The sequence below is a fragment of the Mustela nivalis genome, assembly GCF_964662115.1.
Source record: "Mustela nivalis genome assembly, chromosome: 7".
Classification (NCBI taxonomy): domain Eukaryota; kingdom Metazoa; phylum Chordata; class Mammalia; order Carnivora; family Mustelidae; genus Mustela; species Mustela nivalis.
In genome coordinates this window covers 96,464,868-96,489,220 of record NC_139026.1, presented here as the reverse complement: position 1 = coordinate 96,489,220, position 24,353 = coordinate 96,464,868, and the positions used below count along the sequence as shown (strand labels likewise).

Below are 24,353 nucleotides of genomic sequence, written 5' to 3'. Positions count from 1 at the left end.
CCGGACGAGGGGGGAGTGGCCCGGGGGCGTGGCCGTAGCGACTGGAATGTTGTTGGGTCCTCGCACCGCATAGTAAGGAGGGGCCACGCCCCCTTTCTCCGAGAGGGCCAATAGGAGTGCCGGAGCGGTTTCAAGTCTCCCCCGCCAGCCTGCCCACCCGCCACCCCACCCCCCTCGGGGATTCGCTTTTTCCGTAACAAAATAGGAAAGCTCGGGATGTTCCGCAGCCCCGGCGGCTCACGGGTGGAGGGTCCTGGGGCCTAGGAAGGTGCTCTGGAGAGGGAGGGGCTGGCGGGCCGTGGAGAGGCCGGGTCCGGAGCCGGGAGGCGCGCGGGGGTGGGCGCCGCAGCCGCGGGTTGTTTATCCGGAGTACGGAGGGGAGGGGGGAGCCTGGAAACCGCCCCGTGTCCCATTTCCTCCTCTTGTTTTCGCTCCGGATTCTCCATGTTGGACCCAAACTGAGGAGCCCGGAGCTGCTGCCGGGGGATCGGGGCCGGGGGCACCCGGGGGAGCCGCTGCCCGGGCCGCCTGCCCTCCGTATAGGCCGCCTCCCTTCCCGGCCCAGGGAGGAAACGAGAGCAGGGATGTGAACAGCTGTGGGAGTCCGAGTCTTGGGAGCCGGAGCCGGAGCCGGAGCGGGCCCCCGCCCAGGCCCCCCAGCCCAGCCCAGCCTGCGCGCCCGCCGGTCCTCCCGCCCAGCCAGCCCGGGCCCGTGGGATTGTTAGATGGAACACGGCTCCATCATCACCCAGGCGCGGAGGGAAGACGCCCTGGTGCTCACCAAGCAAGGTAGGGGCAGCAACTTCCCAAAACTTTGCGTCGCCCCCGGCCGGGTGGGGGGCTAGCACAGCCCGGAACCCGAGTCCGGGTCCCTGACCTCCCGGGGATCAGAGCCGGCGATTCCGACCCGACTCCCTGTTCCATCCGCCCCCGCGTCTCTGTCCGCACTCAGACCCCCGTTGGGGCTGCCCGGGGCCCGGGCTCCTGGCGCCCGAGGGGGAGGGGCGTCATCGCGCAGCTGTCACCCTGTCCTGCACACCCTCCCTCCGTACGGAGAGACTGAGGAGTAGCGCTCGAAGAGCGGGTCACCCGCGTGGGTCTTCCTCCTGAGTTGGGAGGTGGGGTCGTCACTTTCCCACACGACGGCGCGCAGCCGCCCCAGGGCCGTGGGGAGAGGGACGGAGGGGTCCCGAGCTGGAATGTGGCCCGAACTGGAGTCCAGCACTTCCCAGCGCCCCCCTCAAGCCCGAGGTCGCTCTGGCCGCGGGCGGTGACGGCGGTCCTGCGCGACTTGGGACCAAGTTCACCTCTTGGAGGCGGGGGCGGCCGCGGTGGGGGAGGGGCCGAGCCTGGGGGACCCAACTGGCCCGCGCGAGGCCCTGCGCTGGGCCGGGGACCTCGGCGGCTCGTCGCTCCGGCCCGGCTGCCTCCTGCCGCGTTCTCTGATCCTCCGAGCCGGACCCCGAGGCCCGGCCGCAGCCCCTCCCTGCCCCGGTGCGCTTCCCCGGAGCCGCGGCTGCACACACAGAGCCGCGTTTGTTTAGCCCGGGAGCGGTGTCCCTGGTTACATAATTCGCCGAATGGCTTCAGACCCGGCGTGTTTCTGAATCGCGCAGCGAAAAAGTGCGAGTTCTCCGTGGGCAGCAGTTCGCGGCCCCCGCCTTCCTGAGGGTCAGGTGGAAACGCAAGGGGGTCGCGGGCCCACCCTGGGGTGGTCCTGGGAACCGGAGCGGGGTTAGGCCGAGGCCTTTGCCGAGGGCGGGGAAAGGTCTCGCGGCCCGAGGGTGGAATCTCTCTTAGTTTGGTCACTCGAAGCCCCAAACTCTTTTTCCCCCTCCCCCACGTTCCTCCTCGAGGCTTGAGGAATGTGTTTAAAATAGTGGACAGAATTTCCTCGGGGGGGGGGGGGTAAGGACTAGGTCGGGTTTTTTCGTGTTTTTGTTTGTTTGTTTATCAGTTTTGGTTTTTGTCTTCTGGGTTTTTTTTTTTCCTGGAGAACTTCCCCGGGCTGGGGCTACCTGGCCCCTCTGCTCCTGGAGAGAGCACGCTCTGCGTACCAAATAGGAAGCATTCCTGCCCTTCCCTCGACCACCCAGAATAGGACATGCAGGGTCACTACTGCACTTGAACATATTGAGGCCTAGACCCCGGTGGGGGGCCAGCTGTGGGTCCTCAGTATTGGCCACATTACCCTGTTTGGAAACATTACTCAGCAGGTCACTTATTCCTGGGGTTTGCATTCCCTACTAACTCCCCCAATTTGCCTAGGGGCAAGCTGAGCTGCTGGTGTCAGCCTTTCCCTAATTCCTGGAGTGGAATGGGGTGGAGGAGCAATGTATGCTTCCTGTATTGAGGGTCCTTCCTTAAATAAGCGTGCCCTGAAGAGGGAGAGAGCTAGCTTTGCCTGATAGGATCCCAAGCCCCCCAAAGCCCCTGCTCCCTGTGCCCTGTGCTTCTGGCTGCATCACTAAGAAGGCTGTGTGACCCCATGGGCCACTTCTCCTCTGCTGGCTGCCCAGCTGTGCTGAGGCCTGAAGAGGGGAGGCTTTCTGTGTTGAGAACTTAGCTCCTGCCTGTTCGCAGTCTCATCCCAGGAAAGGACTCCAGGAGGTAGCCAGAAGTGATGAAGAGATTTGGGTGTGGAAGGATTCCATAGGGGTCCCTTGTAATGACGAGTGGGAAGAACCGTCCTGTGCTTCCCTTCTCTGGTCCTGCTCTTGCAGAGGCTCTGGAGGGTGCCTTCCTGGTGAGGGAAACACACCAGGAGTGAGAAGGGAGCAGGACTGCTGAAGGGGCGGCTTACATATCAGAGTTGCAAGTTTCAGCCACCAGGGCCAGTGGCAGGGAACAGAAGAGATGACAGCAGGAAGCAGAGCAGCTGGCTTCTTGACAGTGTTCAGTTGCTGAAGTTGGTTGGATTTTCTTGGAGTTAACGCTTTTTGTTTTCTTTTTTGTGTGTGGTTTGTCCTTCAGACTTATCCCTGGAGGAATCTGAATTCTCAAGCCAGGAGCCATGGCGCTCTCTCTTTCTCTCCATGTAATTTGACTGCATTCCGGAGAAGACATACTATTTTCCTGGGCTGCTTGGGCACCCAGCAACCAGCAAGCCAACTTTCTGAGTCTCTCATTATTTACAAATCCTGCATCCTTTTTTTTTTTTTCCCTCTTTTAAGCGGGGGTGGGGAGTAGATGTTTTAATGATATCCTTTAGGAATTCCTTGCTGTCCCCTCCCATCTCCCCAGCATCCCATCTCTGCCCTGCCTCCCTCTGGAAAAAGGGGAAGGGGTGTGATACAGGTTATTAATAAGTCAGTTTCTAGAAAAAAAAAATTGTTCCCAGTTTGGGTGGCTTTTTAGTGAAGTTGTTTGCCATTATGGGGTTGTTGGGGTTTTTTTTGTTTTGTTTTGGGTTTTGGGTTTTTTGTATGTGTTTTTTTGTTGTTTTTCCTCTTTAGCATTCAGTTCTTGGAGCCTTAAGGCTGGCTGGGTGTGTTGATGATTCAAAAGTAATTACAGTAAAGGAAATAGAACAAAGTTACTGAAAGCATTGATGATAAAAGGACCAAAATTGGATCATCTTCCCAGACAGATGGGTGAAATGGCTTCCTGATGCAGTGGGGACAGGGTTGTGTGTAACATCAGAAGTCCAAAAGAAAAGTTGATATCAGTTTGGCCAGAGAATGGCCATTTATTACAGCCCCGTATGAGGGTGTAGCCCCACTACTGGGAGGTTATGCCCCGGGCTTTGGAGTTAGATGGGGGAAAGCCAAAAAAATGAGATCAAGCCAGAGTGAGGTGAGAGGGTGGAGGCAGTCTCTTTTGGAGTTTGTTGGGACCCATGGGTCCTATGGGGTAGTCGGGACCTTTTTCTTTTTTCAGGAGACCTAGTGACCCTCTCAGTGAGAGATGGTGGTGTGGTGAGTTGTCTTCTCACTTGAGAAACTGCGCAGGTGCCAGTAGCTGACCCTCCGTAAGAGTGAGGATGCCAGTGAGATTTTTCCAGCTCTCGGCTTTCTCCCCATAAGGAATATATTCTGCCTTATTTTCTCGTGGAAAAGCTCAAACACCTTTCCTTGTAGTTGTAGGAACAGGTGTTACCGGAGCTTTCCTCCTCGGCTCTATGTGGGCCCGGGGTGCACGTGTGCCGCCGACTCTTCCTGCCCTCCTTGTCACTCTCCTCTCCTCTCCCTGCCCCAGCTCAGCCTTGACCTCTTTGTGGCTCTGAGGCTCCCCCCAAGTCTGCTTTGGAGATGCTTCCTCCATCTTGGAAGTCACCTGTTGTGGTGACTTAGAGGCTGGGTTTGCTCCCTCTGGAAGCCCCTAGGAGAGTGCTGCTAACTGAGCAACAAAGTTGGTAGGTTTCTGTCCTCCCAAGCTGGGAGCTGGAGCTTCTGCTCCTTCCTGTGGGTTTCCAGTGGAGCATGACTTTGGAAGGGCCAGGAAAAGCCCCTCAGAGCGGGCACAGGGGCTGGTGTTCTGTCTCCTCCCTTCTCAGCCGTCGAGGCCTTATAGAAGCTGGCAGTGGAGAGGCCATTGCATCCTCCGTGGGGACATCCACATCCATTATGGTCATGGACTTTGTCAAAATGGTGACTGCTGTCAAAGTCACACCTCTAGCCAGGGTGCATTGCTGCCTTTCCGTGGAGAATTAAATCACGGCAGTGAATGGGCTTGGGGGGGCAGGGAGGAAGGATGGCATGTAAATGTGTACCTATGTATGTACAGATGTATATCCCTTCCTCTTCCTCCTGGGCCTTCTTCCAGCCAGCTTTTGGGTAATTTAGGCTAGTGTCTTCTATTCCCATCTTGGGAAGTTTGGTGTTTGATTGGGTGAAGTGGGAAGGGCTGGAGGGCCAGGCCGGGCAGCAGTTAAAGTGTTCCTTGTTGTTTCAGAGAACTGTTCCAGGAGCAGTTAGTTGCTTCAGACCCGGATGCACATCCCTACTTTTCCTATTCACAGTGAGACTTGACAAATCACGTTAGTGTTTGGAGTGACTTCTTTGTAAAATAGAAATACTGGTATTTACACCTCCACAATGCCTCATACTTAGGAGGTGATTGAGAGATGTTAATGCCCTTCTTTTTTACAGGGCTGGACCACGCTCTGTTAGTTCCTTCTCCTTTCCCCAAAGGACACGGTGCAAACAGCACGGGATCATGTTGGCTTTATTGTTAAAGACAGGTGGCTGGGGTCAGAGGGGACACTGATGTGGGGGCTTGGGCCTTCTGGAAGGATCAGCCTCCGAGCCTCACAAACACTGTTGCTGCACAGACCCTGTCTTTGTGCCCATGTGACTTGGGATGGGATTTTATCTGCACTAACGGGAGCAGCCTGTGCCTTGGGGCATTTGCCGCTCTGCCTGGCGCCTGGGCATCTGGGGGTGGGAGGAGGCCGGGGGGGCCATGCACCTCCTGGGAAGAGTCTCTGGAGTCTAAACCTTCTGAGCAGTACTCAGCCTCTCAGAAATGGTTATCGTGAACGCTTGAGACAACTGTGTGCTGTGTTCTGGCCCCGGCTGCGTTTGCTTTGAGAGTTAATGGACCCAGTGAGATTCACATTTCTTTTAGGGAATTCTGGTAATAAAGAGAGAAATAAAAAGCTGGGGTTTTGAAAAGAAATAGATGTTCTTAAGCTGTGTCTTTGCTGCCTTGGTTTTGGAGTACAACACTGAGAAAGCACAAAAGCAGCAAGAAAATTGTTTTTTGCCCTGTCTCAGGCCAGCCTGCTTGCAAAGCACAGAATTAACTCACTCCTCTTGGGGTCACGGGACTGGGTGTGGCCCTGACATGATCCCCTCCCTCTTCTGAAATGGAGGCATGGTTCCCAACTGGGATATAGATGAACTCGTTAACATGTAACTCTTATGAAGGAGCTAGAAATCAAAGTGGAGAAGTGGGACTTAGAACTGAAAGCGCTCTGGACCAGAGGCCAACTAGAACAGGGTTTCTTTGTCTAACAAAGTGCCCAGCCCCTTCAGGTTTGTGTGCCTGCCCTAGGTCTGTTGTAACAGAATGGGTACTCCAGGGAGCACCCAGCTTCCCTCTAGGCAGGAGCTGTGTATGTCTTGTTTTATGGGTCAGCTCTTCTAGGGGTTATCCTTGAACCTGATCTCTAAGTAGACTTCCTGACATTTCCTTTCCCTGTCCAGATGCTCTTGATCCTCCCCCTCTGCCCCCTAAAAATCAGACTTGCTCTTACTCTCATTTTATTCTATACCTTTTTTTCTTAATCTCTTGACGTATGAATAGCTTTTGCATCCTGTAGAATTTGCTCTTCCCCACCCACACTGTTCTCAAGGAACAAGTGTGGCCCCATTCTCAGTGAGAGCCAAGCAGATTCATGGGAAGGTCCAAATCGCCTAACACAGGCTTGTGGAAATGCCTTCTCAGTGTGGTAGTTCCCAGCTCTTCTGTTTCTGTAGCAAAATGGGGCTGGGGCCCCTCCTTCACAGGAACAGGGGCCTGTTAGAAGAGACAGCAGGCTTGGGTCTTTTGATTCAGTGATAGAGCAAGTACTCCTAGAAAGGAAAACCAGACCCTCGGGTACAAGTCCTCCAGGACATGCAGAAACACTGAGCCAGTGAGATATGGTGGGGAAAGGGACCCAGGGGACACTGGCTGAAGCACTCTCCAGTCCTGGAAGGGTTAGTCAAGGACCACTGGCAACCTTTAGGCATTGGCCCTCAGCCAGGGACACACATCAGGATCTCCTGTGACACTTACTAAAAATAAAGACCCCACCTGGATCCTGCCGAATCAGAGCGTGAGCAGGTGGGCCGGGCATGTGTGTGTTCCAAATGCTCCCTATGATTCTGACAAGTGTCCCTGGAGAAGAGCCAGGTAAACACAGCAGTGGCCCCAACTGCCTACTTAGCCCTGAGCAGAAAGAGTCCCCTGGAGGGATCCAGTTTTGCTGTTTATTAAAGATCTTGTGGCTCCTAAAGGGGAGTCCTAAAGTTTTCTGAGTGTGAACGGATAGAATAATGATTCTCACCCAGTAATGATCACAGACTATAGAGCATTTACCATGGGCCAGGGAGTGTTCCTAGCATTTTATATCTAGTATCTTACTTAATCCTCACACTTACCTGTGAGGGAGAAGTTAAGCTGTACTTCACAAATGAGCAAAACCTCAGCTAAGAGCCAAAGCACCTCATCCAAGGCTACATGGCTGGTTAGTGTCAGCCAGGATTCCGACTCCAGGGTCCGGTCCTAACCGTGAACTGCATGGCCTCTCATTTGCATTGTGCATCCCCACTTTTTAAAGTAACCTGGAGTCACCTTGTAAGGGACCCTGTCAAGTAGACCTTTTCCCATTGACCTGTGAGGAAACTGAACCTCAGAGAGGTTGTGCCTCAGGTGAGACCACAGAGCTGTTGGAAATGCTGAAGTGGGGGAAGCGCTGGGTTGCTTGACTTCTGCCTGGGTACTTTCTTAAGCCTGCTGGTCCCCTGAGCAACTGAAGGGTGTGGCCAGAGCAGGCGAGTTTCCATGGAGGTAGGACAGACTCTCTGGCAGACTCCTTCACTCCTTCTGCAGAGGCCAGCCACTAGAAGAAGAAGGAGCTGGTTGGCCAACCTCCGTGAGTGAGGGAGAGGGAGAAAGTGTGTGTGTGTGACAGAGACACACTGTGATTGGTTTGTGGAGTTCCAGAAAAGACCTGTTCCCAGGCTTGGCCCTGCCACTACCTCTGTGTGACCTCCGGAATGAGAAGATAATCTCTGTGGTCTCCTCCAGTGGAACATTTTGAGATTGAGGCTGAGATTAGGTTATGACAGTACCTTGTCCTTAATGACTAGCAGTTGACACCAGAGCCAGGACATACCCTGAGGTCCCTGTAAATCTCACAGCTCTGCAGAATAGGTAATGTTAGTTTTCCCATTTTACAGATGAAGAGACTGATACCCAAGACCACACCTTACATGTGGCAGAGCCAGATTTAAATCCAAGTCCATGGCACTCTGTGTGACCACTATATTGTTCACTGGTTGGAGGAGAGGGGATTGAGGGTCCCTTTGTCCTGTGCCTCCACTGCCTCATCTGCATCTTACTCATGCATATGTCCCCAAAAGCAGGCTTACAGAGCTGGAGGGCAAAGAGGCACTGGATTCTTCATGATTTCCACCAAATCGGGCATTCCAGGAGTCAGCCAGACAGCTAAAGCATGGCCAAAACAGCCACTGAGAAGGTGTTTGTGTCCTGCATGCAGGTTTCCCTTAGCCTCCCAGCCTCTAGCAGGGGCCTGCTCAGCACTTCCTCCCAGGGAGGTGGGCAGGTGTGGTTTCCAGTCCCCAACAAGGACAGCTCTGCTGTCGCTGGCATGTGTGGGGCAAGGCCTCTGGCAGACACAGGAACAGGATCCAGCCCTTCGGGTTCTCCGGTCTGTCTCAGCTGCCACTGTGGGCCATCAATCACTTCCTGACATCTACTGAGAGCCCTCTGGCGTGGGGCTGGGGGCCAAGCCTGCTGCTAACACTTGTGTGAGGAAACGGCCCCTCCATCCCAAGTCCAGGACCTGTTGCTCCTTCTAGGAGCCCTGCCCCCCCCCAGCATGTTTTTGAAGAATTATTTTGTTTTTTGGTTTTTTTTTTTTTCTTTTTAAGATTTATTTATTTATTAGAGCACGAGCAGGAGGGGCAGAGGGAGAGAATTACAAGCTGATTCCATGCTGATCATGGGGCCGATGGGGTGGCTTGGTCTCAGAACCATGAGATCACGACCTGAGCTGAAACCAAGTCTGTCACTTACCTGACTATGCCACCAGGTGTCCTGAAGTAGGATTTTAAAGTATGTTAGAGTGACCTAGGAGGGTGTTTTGACAATAACTTATATAAAGGCTGATGGATAAAGTATCTCGATCATGTTTTAGAAGTTGCCAGGAATCTCCTGCTCCCAAACCAGTCCTTCTCAAGGGAACATCCCTGAAATTGAAGCCATGTGTTGAGATCAGTGACCAGATTGCTGAGGGGACAAGGAAGGGGCAGGAGACAGGTAGCTAGTGACCTGTAACACACATGCGTGCACACAAACACACGCACACACACCGATACAGGCTGCATTTAAGACCCAGGACTGAGAAAAAACCTTCTGTCTTAGAAGAAAGGCAGATGCAAGGAGCCCTCCGGCCCAGAGGAGGACTGTCAGAACACCCCTCGAGTAAAACAGCCTGGATGCCAGCCACAGGAAGGGCCCCAGTATAGAATGTGCTGGTGTGAGCTAAACGGCATGGCTAGAACTACTTTTAAAGGTCTGTGTGGTCAGATTCACAGCTGTGTTTGGGGAATTTTGGGAGCTGGTGCTGAGCTGATTGAGGACCTGTCTGCCTTGTCACCTGAAGAGAACAGTGTCAGCAGTTGGGCATTGTGGGAACTGGTATACCCTTCCCATTGTTTCCAATCTCTTCTGTGGGGAGGATGTCTAGGCATCTCTCAGCCTCTTGTACTCCTGCTGACTCACCTGGTGGTCCAAGGGCAGAGGGAGAAAAATACAAGGAGCCCTTCCGTCCACCTGGCGCTTCAGGGCTATCCTTAGCCAAGTCCCAGATGCCCCTTGCTGTGGACCTGGGAGGACTCCTCTCTGTGGGGAGCCCCAATCAGACGTGTCTTGGCTGCAGGGCCCAGGCAGCTGGCCAAGAAGGGCCGGAAATGCTCCAAATACTCTCCTTCCTCCAATTGCTAAGGGGAGGGAGGCCCCTGAGAGAGGCCATTTTACAATGATAGCCAGACTAAATCCTTTGCTATGGGGGGATGGGAAATGGTGGGGAAGGAAGTACTTCTGAGGGAATCAAGAAAGCATCCTTCTACGTGAATGGGCTTGTTAAAATCCAATTGCCTGAGAGCTTGCCTTCTGCCGGCTCCCAGGCGGATGTGTGAGGAGTTCCTTCGCTGGGATGCGAAGCTGTGTTGTTGGCAACAGTGATATCTGAACCTGACCTTCAGAAGAAGGTTAAAAATAGTGTTGTCCTGGCAAAGCCAGTCTCCGTGTGTGTTGGGGGGTGGGGTGTTGCGTGTGCGCAGCAGACCTGTACACACACAAGTTTCTGCATGATGGAAGCAAATACCGTCCTCATCTAGTGCTTTTTGGGGGCAGCAGTGGTCGACAGAAGGGGAGAGGGCACTGTTCATCTCAGGTGGAACAGCCTCACTTGCTTTCCTGTTCTTGAAGAATATCAGCCATGGTGTTTGCAAGCTGGAGAGCAACTTTCCTAGTGGGTTTAGAAGTAGGTATAGGGGTTGTTTTGACTTTTTGAAACCTGCTCATGATCAGAGTTCCTTTTACACCTTCCTCACATCTCCCGGGGCAGGAGGGCCCCCAGTGTCCAATTGCAGGGCTCCTGCAGCGATGTCCGGTGTTGCTCAGTGGTGGTCATCGCCCCTTAGATAATTCAAACGAGCACAGCACTGCACCTTAGAGTCTGCACAGCAAGTTTTGTTTCTCTCCATTCAGGAGAGGTCTTGGTGTTGTCCCAGGTCATGGATGCAGAGACCAAGGCTCAAAGAGGCTGTGTGTCACAGTCAGTCACGGCAGAGTCCAGCCCCCAGCCCAGGTGACCCTCAGAGCAAGGGGTATGTCCCGCGTCCCACCTCGTCTTCACCCCCTGGCTTGGTGGGAAGGCTTGCAGTAGTGAACTGGAGATGAGGCCCGGCTTCCTTGTCCTCAGCCACCTGCTCACTTTCTCCTTAAGCCAGAGTTCCTGTCATTAGGTCTGTGCTGCTCTCTGACACTGAGCCCCCGTACCAGATGTTTGGAGCAGAGAGAGCAGGTGTGCCTCAGCAGCTGGCCAGGAGAGGAGGAGGGCTTCCACAGAGCATGGGGAGCAGGAAGGGTGAAGGAGAGAGAGCAGCTGGTCATAGGGCTGCATGGCACCCATTGGAATCCTGCCCTCCCTGGATGGGAAACCGTGTACAACGAAATCCCTAAGGGCCTGTAAATCCTCTTGTGCCTGGTGTTCCTGTCTGTGAGGGGGGACAGGTCCCCTCGCTGTCCCATGCAGAGGGGTTAGGGGTGGCCTGCCCCTGGCTGTCAGGGACACAATACTGAGTGCTGGCTTAAAGGGGACCTTTGAAAGGCTCTCTGACACAGGTTTCAGATCCCACTCTGATGAGTGTTCCCCCTCACCCTTAAACCCACTCACTGAACAAAGCAGGTTTGGGGCCAAAGCTCCTGTCTCCAGCCCCTCCCCCTCTCCTTCCCCCATTGTCCTCTTGATTTCCCAGAGGTATCTGTCAGTCAAAGCAGGTGCAGGGCTGGAATGGGGGTGAAGCAAGCCCTGCAATGGAATCCCAGAGCCTTGTTCACTCCTTGCATCCTTTCATGGTCTGCCCAAGGGAGCAGCTAAGAAGGGGGCTGGGCCCCAGACTAATCCTTTACCATCCTACCCTAGAGAGGAGTGGAACAAACCTTCTAAGAGACTGAGAGGGCCCCACCACCTCGCTGGTGTTGTAGGGATAATGCACGTGATACCCCTGAGCCCGTCAGGGTGAGGAGTGGGTAAGAACTCTGGCCCTGGGTTAAGGCAGGTCTAGCTTCAAATCCTGCCTCTGCTGTTCTTCTCCCTGTGTGATCTCTAGCGGTGTGACCTTTCTGCTTCAGTTTCCTTTCTGTTAAATGGGGAATTCGTGCCTACAGTTGGGTCTGTACTAAGGATTAAATGAGGTAATGGTGTCAGAGTTGGCACAGCATCTCAGTAAACATTCCCGGTAAACATGACTGAGGCCCAGAAAGACTAAGTGGCTTCCCGTAGGGGCTCAGCTCCTTCAGTGCCCACCTTCCTGTCATTCCTTAAAGGATGCTTTTTTTTTGTTTCTGCCTCTTCTGGGCTGTTGCACACCAGTGAAGGCTTCCACAGGTCCTGGCTCTGTACAGGTGACAGGGCCCTGGAGTTCTCAGAGTCATTCACTCTGCCAGTGACAGTCACTGAGCACCTGCTGTACACAGGGCCAGAAGCTGGGGAATGTACTCAGCCAAGGCCATTGGAGGCCCCGTCAGGAGGCAGCCATGTTGAGGGGAGGCTGAAGAGGCTGTGATGGATTCTCAGAGACAGTGTTCATAAGGACAAGGAGGACAGAGAGCCTGGAGAAAGATTGAGGGCAGTGGGGCCCCAACAGAGGGACATGTGGAGTATTGACCTTGCTGCCATGGGCTTGGGGCACCCTCCACAGGCGCCACAGCTCTGTGCTCTGCTCAGAGCACCTGCCCCCAAGGTCAAGGCATTTGCCGTCTCTGAGGCCCAGGGGCTGCCTGGTTGCATTGTGTTTTTGAGAAGACCTCATCCCCTGCTGAGTCCAAACCAAGCTGAGGAACCCCTACCCCCACCCCGCCAGACTCTGTGTCTGAGGCTGAAGTGCGTCTCTGCCTGTTGGGCCTCCCGCAGTGGGCACCAGCGAGGCCTCTCTTTGGCCCCAGCCAGCTGCCCCTTTCACCCCCCTGCCTCTCAGGATTACTTAGCCTTCACAGCGTCTGTCACTAAGATGCTGAGTGCGTTCTTGACGGCCTCTCTTCAGGAAAGGCCTGGGCTGTATGGCCTTTTAAAAAAGGCTCCAGGCCTGGGTTAAGCCTCTGATTGTGGTTCTGTGTGAAGAAACCATAAACCAAAGGAAGGGTGATGGTTCAGCTTTGGTCTTGGAGCTTTGTGTCAGCGTCTGCCTGCGTGCCCTGTCTCGGAATTGAAGGTGGGCCATGAAGGCAGGTGGAGAAGCCATCCTTTGCCTTTGGTTGCTGCCTAGATTATTAAAAGTCAGGAAAAGTCCAAGGAGCCTTTCTCATCCTGCTCTTTAGGTACTCGGCTCTGCTCTGAGGTATGTCTCTTTGATACAGGGACCTTGCCAGGGGATGAGGGGGCCCCGGTACATCAGTTGGTTTTCTCTCCTCCACTCCAGGAGCACAGGCAGCCCGCACTTAGCTATTAAATGACCCTCTCCTCACCTCTTTGCAAGGACCTCTGGGCTCTGAGGACTGAGCCCTGCCTTGGTTCTGGGTGGGTCCCACCACATTGTCTTCCCCTTCCCTTCCTAAAGGGAACAACTCAAGGCAAGTCGTCCTTAGTGCCACATTGTTTGCCTTTTTAACCCCCACAGTGACAGGTGTTTCCAGATTTATTTTCTATTTCCTGCGCTGTTAGCCTGCATTGTACGGTGAAGTGGGCGGGTTAAAACCTCAGGCCCCTCCCACCCAGGCTGAGACGGGGGCTGGGGACCATTTGGGCTGCAGTTGCGTGGCGCCACCTCCTGGCCATAGTCCCCATCATTTCTCCCTACACTTGCTCCACAGTTGCCAAAACAGTTCCTGTAAAAGCAAAAGGCACTTAAAGATACTCTGAAGTCCATTTCTGGTTGATCCCATAATGGCCATAGCTGTTTGTATCAGTTTGGCTTTTCTGGGGCTGCCTCACCAAGCCTCCTATTCAAATGGCTTAGTATTTCTGGAGCCTGAATTACCAAGGTAGGAATGAGCCCCTACAGTCTAGAAGCCGGGCCATCGGTTTAAAACCCAACACCAGGTGTGTTTCCCTAGGGTTTAGTGTTCCTGTGGTGTACAGGTTAGGCCTCCTGCCTGTGAGGGGAGAGAGTAGGAAGGATAGCGCTCTGGGGGAGTGGAGAGAGGGTGTAGCTTCTTCCTTGGGCTGCAGCTGTCTGTTTTCTCATCTGTTGGCTGCAGCCTGGGCTGTTCTGCTGCTGCTGCTGACCTGGCCTCTGGGGACACTGACCCAGCACAGACCCACAGCCCCACACTTAGCCCCAAAAGGGTCTAAGTGTCTCCCTTGTCTGGAGCAGGTAGTTCTTCTGCAAAGACGAGAACCAACTAGGGCTGGTCAGGGACTGGGGGTTGGCCTTGGTAACTTTTACTGTTGAGGGGACCTTTGGCATGCTACCAGAGTGATGGGACCCCTGGATTCTGTGTCTGGCTCCATCTTTGGGTGCCTCTGCTCGAGTGCCTGTCCCCTGCCATGAAAGGAAGGCCAGCTTCTCTGCATATCATTTCCCAAACCAGAGAGTGGTGATTCCTGCTATTTCTGCTCTAGAGAGATGCTGGACTAAAGCCGCACCCTCCACTGTGGACTGTACTTGGTGACCGGCCTGGCCCATGCTGTGGGGCCCTGCTGGGGTTAACAGCTTGGAGGGAGGTGGGTACAGGGTGCTTGTGGCCACAGTGACCCTGTAGCTAATGCCTCATCATTCCCTCTGCTCTAGGCCTGGTCTCCAAGTCCTCTCCTAAGAAACCTCGTGGACGGAACATCTTCAAGGCCTTTTTCTGCTGTTTTCGCGCCCAGCATGTTGGCCAGTCAAGCTCGTCCACTGAGCTCTCTGCATACAAGGAGGAAGCCAACACCATTGCTAAGGTAGCTAGAGGAGGGTGGTGTGGTGCCAGCAAGAGGGGGCTACTCGTGGGGGCCCCTGCAACTGTGGCATGTGGGCAAGGTAATCTGCCCTGAAGTCTCAGAGATCTCTGGCTCAGAGGCCCCTCTCTGTCACTCCCAGACAGGCCATCTCCTTTCTCTTGGCTCTCGTTGTGATACAGGCTGTGTGACTCTCCCTGTAGTTTCTGAGGGCCCCTGCACTCCAGACCCTTCCAGGTGCCAGGAACATGCAAGGCGTTTGGTGTATATTGTCTCATGTGATCCGGAAGTTCATCAGTATTCCCACTTACGCACCTGGAAACTGAGATCCAGAGGGTGTGTGTAGCCCCCTAAGAGTTATTGGCTAATAAATAGAGTTGGATCTCCAAATTCTGTGGCCATGTACCATACAAAGCTTGTCTTCCAAGTTACTTGACTCCCTGGGAAGCAAGGAATTGAAATTCTGCCACACTCTCGATATCCTTTTCTAGCTCTCTCACCTGTCGGGGGGGGGGGGGGTATTGGGAAATGTCTTTGAGCCTCACAAAGAGCAGAAGGTGTGTCTGGCATTTCAAGGGTGGGGACAGCCCAGACCAAAACCCCATCTGCCCCCAATGCCGTTGGTCACTTCTTTCAGGAACACCAAAGTCTAGCTGTTTTTCTCTCTCAAAATCAGGCTGAAGATATGTGCATCAGCGTGTTAGCCAGTGGGGGAATTGGTAAATAAAGTGCAATGTGACAGTATTACTTAGCAATTGACTTTTACAAAGTTCATGATAACACGGAAAAGTAATGAGTTGCAACATTAGGTTGAAAAGCAGAATGTGAAATTACATATTATGGAGGGGAACTGCTAAAACAGACTTGAAATACACTAAAATGCCAACGTTAAGATTTTCATTTTTCTTCAGGGTTTCTATTAAGAACACATATCACTTTTTACAACCCTAACATTTTTATTACTGGCAGAAGGCCGGGGAAGCTTTCTGACCTCTCTGTACTCCACTTCCCCTCATGTTTTCGGACTCATAGTGTAGGTTCACATTGGCATACCTGATGTTTTTTAGGGGCTCTGCTGCCCTCCCCACACGGTGTACCCCAACCACCCACCCACAATAGTGTCTAGAAAACACACCACAGGGGGGAGTTCCGATTTGGGTTCTGCCTCCGATTCCGTGTCCCGGCATCAGCAACTGGAGTTCCTGCTACTCCAGCTCAGAGGCAGTGGCAGCTGAGAACAGAGAGATATGGCCGCCTCCATCCTGCATCACATCTGATGTCGAAAGGCAGCTCTGGCCTTTCCCCTTTCCTGTCTAGCTCTTAGAAAAAGTCACTTTTGGGGTTTCTGGCTGGCTCAGTCAGTAGAGTATGAGACCCTTAATCTCAGGGTCATGAGTTCAAGCCCCACATTGGGTTTAGAGCTTACTCTAAAAAAGTCACCGTTTTATGTCAGAACCTTCCCAGGTCTGGGCCTGAGGCAGAAGCTGTAGGCTTGAGCTGGGATGGCGTTGGCTGGTGGGCACTGACTGCCTCCTTTTCTCCCACAGTCGGATCTGCTCCACTGTCTCCAGTACCAGTTTTATCAGGTAGGTGAATTGGATAGGGGACATGTTCAGAGGCCCCAGACCTGTGATCACATCGGGTGACACCCTCATTCCTCAGTGCCTAGCTAGTGCCACTGCCTATGGAAGCCATTTGTCCCAGAGATTGCAGAGGGTCCACTCGTTACAAGGTGTTAGGTTATGGGGAGATAGCTGACCTCCATCCCACACCAGCCCTAGCCTGCATCTCAATGTTCAGATCATTTCATAGTCCAATGGGAGGCTGGAGCTGAGGAGCCAACTCTCTTTCTCTATCTCTTGGCCTTCAAAGGGCACCTCTTCTGGGTTGAAGTTGAGGGTCTTCTGTGTCTTGCGATGACCCCAGTACTTCTCAGAATTCTGCTGAGAAGAACACTTGGGCTTTCTTGGTGGCAGACCTCAGCCATCTGGCTCTGGTTTCAGATCCCGGGGACCTGTCTGCTCCCAGAGGTGACAGAGGAAGATCAAGGAAGGATCTGCGTGGTCATTGACTTGGATGAAACACTTGTGCATAGCTCCTTTAAGGTAGTTCCCCATTTGGAGTTCTTCCTACACGCCACTCTGGCTGTCTTGTGTGCCTGACTGCAGGTGCTAGGGGGCAGCCTAAAGCTGAGGGCAGGCTGGGGGCCTCTGGCATTTTGGCCATACTGGCATCACAGATGCTCAAGAGGCCACACTGAAGAACGTGGAGTAGGAATCCCTGCTCCCCCCGGTCACTGCCCACAGTCTTCATCTGCCCCTAGTCACATAGCCCGGAATCCCACCAGGGCTCTAGACAGGACAGGCCTGTGAGAGGGTTGGATTCAGCCCAGCACCTGGCCTCCCTCCATTCTGTCAGGTCTGTTAACTCAGGCACTGAAGCTGTCTCAGAAGAATTGGGGTGGTGGTAAGTAGGGAAAAGTAGGAGAGGCTATTGTGCCCCTTAATGGGGTGGTAGGAGCAGCTTCCTGGAGTGTCTGCGCTCCGTCCTTCCCCAGCTCTCCCATGGGATAGTGCAGCAGCTGTGGCAAAAGTTTCTTGTCTCCTTCCCCTTGTGCTGACCTCATTAACTTTTCTGCTTTCCAGCCAATCAACAACGCTGACTTCATAGTGCCTGTAGAGATTGAGGGGACCACTCACCAGGTGAGCTGCCTGCCAGGCCACAGCCGGCCCAGAGGCCTCGGGCTCCTCCGCCCTTCTGATGCGCACCATCACGGGGCCCTCTCCTGCAACTTCAGCCCCTCCTTTCTTGCTACCTCTCACACTCTGGGCTTTCTGATCTTTGAAACGGTTCAGCCTCTCATCACCCTCTAGCTGTCAACTTTTTTTGCTTTGCAGCCAAGCTGTTTAAAATTAAATATTTCTCAATATGAGTAATAGGTGCTATTTACTGAACACCATCTCCCAGCCAAGGTAGCCAGTGCTGTTAAGTGGCGTCTTCTCTAATCCTGAAGAGCTGGTTGTCTGCCCCTTACAGGCAAGGAAGCCAGGGCTCTCCCTTTTATCTCCTCCCCATGCCCACTGACTCCCGTAGCAAGTGGATTTCTTCCTCCCCTGCCCAGGCATCTCGTCCTCCGTGACATCCCTTCCCTGAGGTCCCCACCCTGGATTTCGCCCCAGTAAATGCTGTCAGAGAGCACTTAAATCCAAGCAAGCCCAGCCTCTGGCCCTGCATAACCTGCTCAGTCCGGGCTCGTGCAGTGTTAGTAGTGAAAAAGCAGTTACTCTGAACACTTGCCCAGAAGGCCTGCCAGCCGGCCTGAGAGGCAGAACCATCAGGAACAAGGCCTTGTTAGCCCTGAAACTGTCCATATGGCCCGGTGGGATAGAAGACTTACCTGAGGCTTCTCTGGGGAGTCACCACTGTCCTGTGTCCCTTTGAAGCTTTCATCCCCAACACCACCGGCCCTTCCATCTGAGGTGACATCAGGCCCAGCACAGCTCCTGCTCGGAACCAGGGTTGGCTCTGGACTGCCCAGCGTCTGCCCAGCTGAGCTTTACATCCATCTGAGGTCATGGAGATGCAGAGAGCCTGCAGAGAGAAGAAGGCGTATTTTCAGACAGGCAGATCTGTACAATAAACTAGATTGACAGGGAGAACCCTGCCTCATGAGAAAGGGCTGAGATTAAAATTGGGCGGCTACCTCCGGAAGGCGGGTTTTCAGCAGAGAGCAGGGAGGGGATGCCAAGCTGGATGAACAGCCAGGAAGAGGGAGGGACTTGTTCGAGGTTGAAGAAGTGGCACCTACACGGTTGCCAAGCTGTGGCTCCTCAGCGCAGAGGGGTCCTGCTGCAGAGCCACCAGGGATCTGGTGAGTTGGTGGCCAGTTCAGGCCACCACCAAGTAGGGAGAGGCGTGGCAGGCCTGTGCCAGTTGAGAAGGGAGTGACATGGATAACAAGCTTCGAAGGAATGCTTCTTGTAACATCAAGGCTGGCTGAGAGGGGGAGATCCTGGAGGCGGGGAGGCAGTTAGATGCGGAGTGGGTGAGGGACATGTAGTTGACGAACCTTTGAGGCCAAAATGTGTAAGACTGTGAGAGGTGGACATGAGAGTGAGGGGTGGCCGGCTGGACCAGGCGCAAATGGTGGGGCACGAGAGCAGGACACGCAGGGTATCTGACCCACAGTCCCTGAGGAGAAAGAGTCACTTCTCCCCGGCACATTCCCAAGAACTGTGTCACGGAGAGAGGTTTCACGAGTGTCTGCAACCTTGCCTGATGGTGACCTGGACACTGTCCCGCCAGAGCCAAGGACAGGAAGCTCCCACAGAGGCTGTGGCTGGATTCAAGTAATCCAGGATAGGCTGTTTCCGTCTGTGAGGCCTATTCTTGATTACTTGTTTCTGGAGGCAGCTGATGGTTCGCCGCCTGAAACCGAGATGCTTCTGGGACATAGGCTTGTGCATTTTTGCCTTAGCAGGGTCATGGGTGGGCTGCCAAGCCCACAGAAGCCTTGTGAGGAGGGGGTAGCAGTCTGTGGGGCAGAAGGTTTCCAGGGTGTAGGGGCCCGACAGAGTGAGGTGTGATCCAGTTGGCCATTCTTTGTGGAAATGGGGACAGTGACCCATGCTGCATACTTCCCCAACAACGGGGATGCCTCCAACAGGCTTCTCGGCTTTTCCTCAGGTGTATGTGCTCAAGAGGCCTTACGTGGATGAGTTCCTGAGACGAATGGGGGAACTCTTTGAATGTGTGCTCTTCACTGCCAGCCTAGCCAAGGTACCTGGCGGGGGGGGGGGAGCAAGAGCACCTGTGGTGGCTGCATGGGTGGGGGGGTGTCTAGCAGCTCCTTTCTGGTCCGCGGGCAGCCCCAAGGGGAGCCAGGACTGCATCTGGACAAAAGCATCTTCTCTGCTGCTAGTATGCCGACCCCGTGACGGATCTGCTGGACCGGTGTGGCGTGTTCCGGGCCCGCCTGTTCCGGGAATCCTGTGTGTTCCACCAGGGCTGCTATGTCAAGGACCTCAGCCGCCTGGGAAGGGACCTGAGGAAAACCCTCATTCTAGACAACTCTCCCGCCTCTTACATCTTCCACCCGGAGAATGCGGTGAGTGGTCCAGACACACCCACATGCAGGGACTGGGGAGTCTCTACCCCAGTGCGAGGGAGGGGCAGGGCAGTGGAAACCTGGGCTTTTCCAGAGGAGTGTACCACCCAGCTGCTCCCAGCTAGCCTCCTCAGGCTGGGGCCAGGAAGGGAAGAACTGGCGGTCGGGAGACTAACGCTGCCTTTTCCCCATCCCAGGTGCCCGTGCAGTCTTGGTTTGATGACATGGCAGACACTGAGCTGCTGAACCTGATCCCGATCTTTGAGGAATTGAGTGGAGCAGAGGATGTCTACACCAGCCTTGGGCAGTTGCGGGCCCCTTAGCCTTCCCTGCTTCCAAACAGTGGCCATCCCAGTAGGGGACTTTCCTACACTGTGCCTTTATGATCAGCCTGACGGAGCAGAAGCTGAAGCATCTCACCTAGTGGGGCCTGGAGGAGAAGTGACTGGAAAGGGCTTTAGGACAGGATAAGGTGCCAAGTGGGCACGTAGCAGACCGACGACTCCCAGAGCTGCCTGCTCCCTGAGTTGGGTTCCCAAGTGTGAGAGAGAGAGAGAGAGAGAGTGTGTGTGTGTGTGTGTGTGTGTGTGTGTCTGGTCTCTGTGTCTCTGTGTCTCACCCTGAACTGTGGCCCCACGATACATGTTCAGGTTAAGGGAAAAACTGAAAGATCAAGACTCCCCAGGTTAGTCTGCCTCCTCTCCAGTCACCCTGAGAGCCCCCGTGCTCGGTAGGGATGAAGACTGTTGAAGGCTGTTGCCAAACTCATGGCCTTTCCTTGGTGTTAGAAGGCTCATGCCAAGGAGAAAGGGCGAATCAGAGGCTGCCTTCAGGTATCCCAGGCACACGCCTTTCTGATACTTTTCTCCAGCCAGCTACTGCAGATAGAACGACAACATTTCTGGAAAGAAAAGCTTGTTTCCAGAACCAGTAGCCCCAGCATCCATCAAGTCCTGTGGTCTGAGGGCTGCACATGCCTCCAGCCAAGTGCCTGGCATGGACCCTTTCTGTGTCTCCCCAAGGCTTGGGTGCTGGGCCTGCCTTCCTCATCGCCTAGCCATAGTCTTGAACCTTTGGGGAAGGAGGTCTTCTCCCTGGCCTGGAAGAGGACAAATAAGGTTTCCGTTCTTTTGACTCTCTTTTAAAATTCTCTTTCTAAACATGGGAGTGTTGGGCCTGTTTTGTTTCTGACAAAGCTGCAGTCCTGGGCCCGAGATGAATGTGGGAGGCCCTGGGGGTGCAGGGAGGAGGAAAACCCCCAAACCATGAACGTGTGTGTCCCCTTGGCTTGTAGATCAGCTGAGCATGGGACCATGTCCCTAAGTCTGCTCTTCAGGGATTCTCTGCTGGTGCTGGTGTGAGGACTTCTATTCCAAAGTCTGGGAGGGTCGCTTGGAGCCCACGCCTGCCCTGCTTCTCAGGCAGGGCTGTTTCCTGTGTCCTTCCTGTCTCTCCCCCCCCCCCCCCCCCCCCGCCTAGCCTGTGCCTCTCACTCTCTGCTTCTGTCTCGTTCCTCCTGTGCTGTTGCTGTTTTGCTCCAGGGCCTCAGAGGCATTCCTGCTTTCCCTAGCTAAGAAGAGGGGCATTTTCTTCATTCTCTTCATTTCCTTTGTCACCCTAATGCACATGCCTCCTGCCTCCTGTGACAGGTGTGAGCGAGCCCTTGACACACCTCGGCTTTGCGTGTCTCTCGCTTTCCAAGTTTCTTAGTAGCGAATGCTTTTAAAAATTGCCACAAAATGGAAGTTTCCTGAGGATGGAGAAGGGGAAGTGCTGCTGTAATTGGGAGCACAAGGGTATCCCAAAAGGGAGCCCCACCCCAGCATCACTGCCTTAATTATGGCCTCCCCTGGGGCTGGCTGGGGTTGTCTCCTGTTCTCCCTTCCTCCTTCTGTCCCTCCCTCCTCCTGGGGCAGGAGGCAGTTCCTCTCCCCATCTCTGCTTTCCCTGGAGGCAGGGGTCACAAAGCATTTGAGGACACCCCCCCTCAGGACTCTCTCCTATTATCCTTTTCAGTGTCCACACACTGGTTTCAGCCTGAGGAATTGGCCAGTTTTGAGCCAGCCAGGTGGTGGGGCAGCAGCTTGGTCTTCTGAGAGGTAGTGGGCTGACTGGCATCATTCTCTAAGCATTTGGTATCAGCCCCCCTCCTTGTCCCAAGGTTGTATGGCCATGTCTTTCCTACTGGTGTCACAAAAGTGGAACAGAGTCCCTGGTGACGTGTGGTCATTTCCCCCAGTACCATTCCCCAGTGCCCTTGGGGTCCTACAGGTAAAGGAAGAGGGGTCCGGTGCTAGCCAGGAATGAGACCTCCTGAGGGGAAATGGGACTTTCTGATTCTAAGGCCCTCTCTGGGCCTTTATCCTAATACTGTGGAAGGGGCCTCTCTCCCAGGCCCCACCCTGAGGGTTAGCCTCTGGGCCAAATCTGCCACCAGGGCCCAGCCAAACTTTTCTAAGCAATAAGGAGCTCTAAGCCGATCCAGTTTTAGGACCCTTCCTGCCCTCCTTTGGATCTCCCATGTTTTTCCCAGTAAGGGAAGAGCCTGCCCCCCACCCTTTCCTAACAGGCTCATCCAAATGCTCCAAGTGTGACTCATGATTACAGCCCAGGATATCTTGGTGAGGGGTGTCCCTGCCGCTTCTGCATGAAACCTCTGCTCTCTAGGCCTTGTTCCCATCAGAACCCTGCCCTGCCCACCTGCAGGTCCTCAGCAGGAATTATCCCTCTTTCCCCCTTCTCCTGCTACTGGCAGAGAAGGAACTTGGCCAAATAAACCTAAACAGGGTCCATCCATGTGGACCAGAGCCAGCCTGAAGTCATTATTTACTGTCTGGTTTCCAGTTTCACAGTGTGTTAGGGGCGAGTGATGATTGCCAAACGCTCCTCAGAGGGATCAGCCAGCCTCTGTGGGGGAGAAGGGCAAGATTGGGAGGGAAGCAGTTTAGCCCAGAATCTGTTCTGGGGCTTCCCGTCAGCCCTTCCTGTTGGAGGCTGTCCTCAAGAGGCAGTAGGCCACTGTGCCTGGTCAGCCCCAACTCGAGCCATACCCAGAATCTGCCCACCTGCCAGCTTCAGTTCTTCAAGGTGCCTCTTCAGGGACACAGTATGTGTGTGTCTCTCTGATTGGGCTTCTAAATCAAAAGCCTGATGTTCGTGTCCCTCTCATAGGGGGAGCTTTGGACACAGGACCAGTCTGGAAACAGTCAAGGGAAGAGTTTCCACTCTGCACATTGTAGAGGGGATGCTCTGTAGGCCCGTGGGTCCTTTCCTCTAGAGAGGTTGAGTAAATTTGCCTTCAGTTAACCCAGGACCTTCTGTTTAGTTCCCTCCTGCCTCCCAAAGATTTTGACCATTTTGTTAAGTGTTTCAGCTCACCTCTGTGAACAGTGGCCAAGAAGCATCTTTGTGCTAAAAGCATGAGAAGTCTATAAAGGCAGTTGTTCCCTGGGAGACAGATCCCGTTCAGATCTGCTGCCCCTGCCCTGTTCTTGAGGCCTCCTTCAGGAGGGCAGCCCTCCATGTAGGGCTGTCCTAAATCCCATGTGCCAGCCAGGCCAAGTGTCTGTGGAAGGTAAGCCCCTTTTTCCCTTCAGGTCTTCTATTGGTTACCATTGCTATTCCTCAACCACTTTTTGTAAAATGGGATTAGTTTTGTCTTTTTTTTTTTTTTTTTTTTTTTTTAATGCCAATAATTACTTGCATTCAAGCAGAGGAGGGAAGGCGGGGTGACCTGCTGTCCTACGCCCTGCTCTAGGTCCTGCCCCTGGAGCAGACCCTCCTCTTTGGGCCCCATGAGCTTCGCTTATAGTTATGCCAAGTTCAACACATTCCACGTCCTGCTGCTTTCCCCCTCAAGATGCCATGTGGAGGGCAGAGGATCTGCTTCCCACTGTGACTGGGCTGTGGGACTCTGACTACCTTGCTTACATATTCATGGTTTGATAAATTTGTTGTATTCAAAACTTGAAATGTAGAACGCCATTAAGTGTCTGTTTATATTTTTGGAATATTTGTATTACTTACAATTAATTAATAAAAGCGGGTTTTAAAAACCCATCCAGAAATGGGAGCTGCTTCCTGTCCCTGCTCTTGTTCATTTGGGCAGTCACCAGCACATGCTTCTTCCCTTGCCACCCCTGGCATCGGATAGAGTTGGCGCCCCCAGGCTGGGTGAGCCGTCGCCTCCAGCTGGGGACCAGCCACACACTCAGCACCTCAGTGCTGCTCTGCTCAAGGTTACAGAAGTTGGACTCTGTCTGGCCCTCGTTTGGAACCAATTCCTTTGCCATCCAGGTGCTTAATAAGCATATTCTGGCCCTCGTTTGGAACCAATTCCTTTGCCATCCAGGTGCTTAATAAGCATACACTTGGTGTCCTATTGACTTCTGGGGGATGAACCAGAAGCCCTGAGAGACTTCATTCTCCCAAACCGGGATCCCCAGAACTGAGAGCCCATCAGAGTTCTTGGCACATAGTAGGCACTCAGATTTTATTTTTATTTTTTTTATTTTTTTTTTTTTTGACAGAGAGCGATCCCAAGTAGGCAAAGACGCAGGCAGAGAGAGAGAGAGAGGAGGAAGCAGGCTCCCTGCTGAGCAGAGAGCTCGATGCGGGACTCGATCCCAGGATCCTGAGATCATGACCCGAGCCGAAGGCAGCGGCTTAACCCACTGAGCCACCCAGGCACTCAGATTTTGACTGGACTGCTGTATAGACCCCAAGGAAACCCTCAGGAGCAAAACAGGATGACAATCCTGGCCACTCTCCTGGACTTCCCTCCTCTGAAAAATGCCCAGAAGCTTCTCAAGGAGGCACTTGCTGGCCTAGACATCCCAGGCGCTCAGGGGCAGCTCCAGCCTCTGCCTCCTGTCATCAGCATAATGCATCCATAGCTATAATATGGCAAAC

At 53.8% G+C, this 24,353-nt stretch overlaps 1 protein-coding gene across 2 annotated transcripts; it reads left to right on the top strand.

The window, feature by feature from the left end:
* The first annotated feature begins 100 nt into the window (after nucleotides 1-100).
* Nucleotides 101-23,514, top strand: CTDSP2 (CTD small phosphatase 2). Of its 2 annotated transcripts, XM_082742003.1 has the most exons (8): nucleotides 101-789; nucleotides 14,190-14,338; nucleotides 15,883-15,921; nucleotides 16,339-16,440; nucleotides 16,981-17,037; nucleotides 19,022-19,114; nucleotides 19,257-19,442; nucleotides 19,640-23,514. In XM_082742003.1, the coding sequence occupies exons 1-8, from the start codon at nucleotides 726-728 to the stop codon at nucleotides 19,763-19,765; spliced, it is 816 nt and encodes a 271-aa protein (XP_082598129.1). In that variant the 5' UTR covers nucleotides 101-725; the 3' UTR covers nucleotides 19,766-23,514. The 2 variants fall into 2 exon arrangements, with proteins under 2 accessions (XP_082598129.1, XP_082598130.1); XM_082742004.1 differs by lacking the exon at nucleotides 16,339-16,440 and having other exon boundaries at nucleotides 177-789.
* Nucleotides 23,515-24,353: the final 839 nt, after the last annotated feature.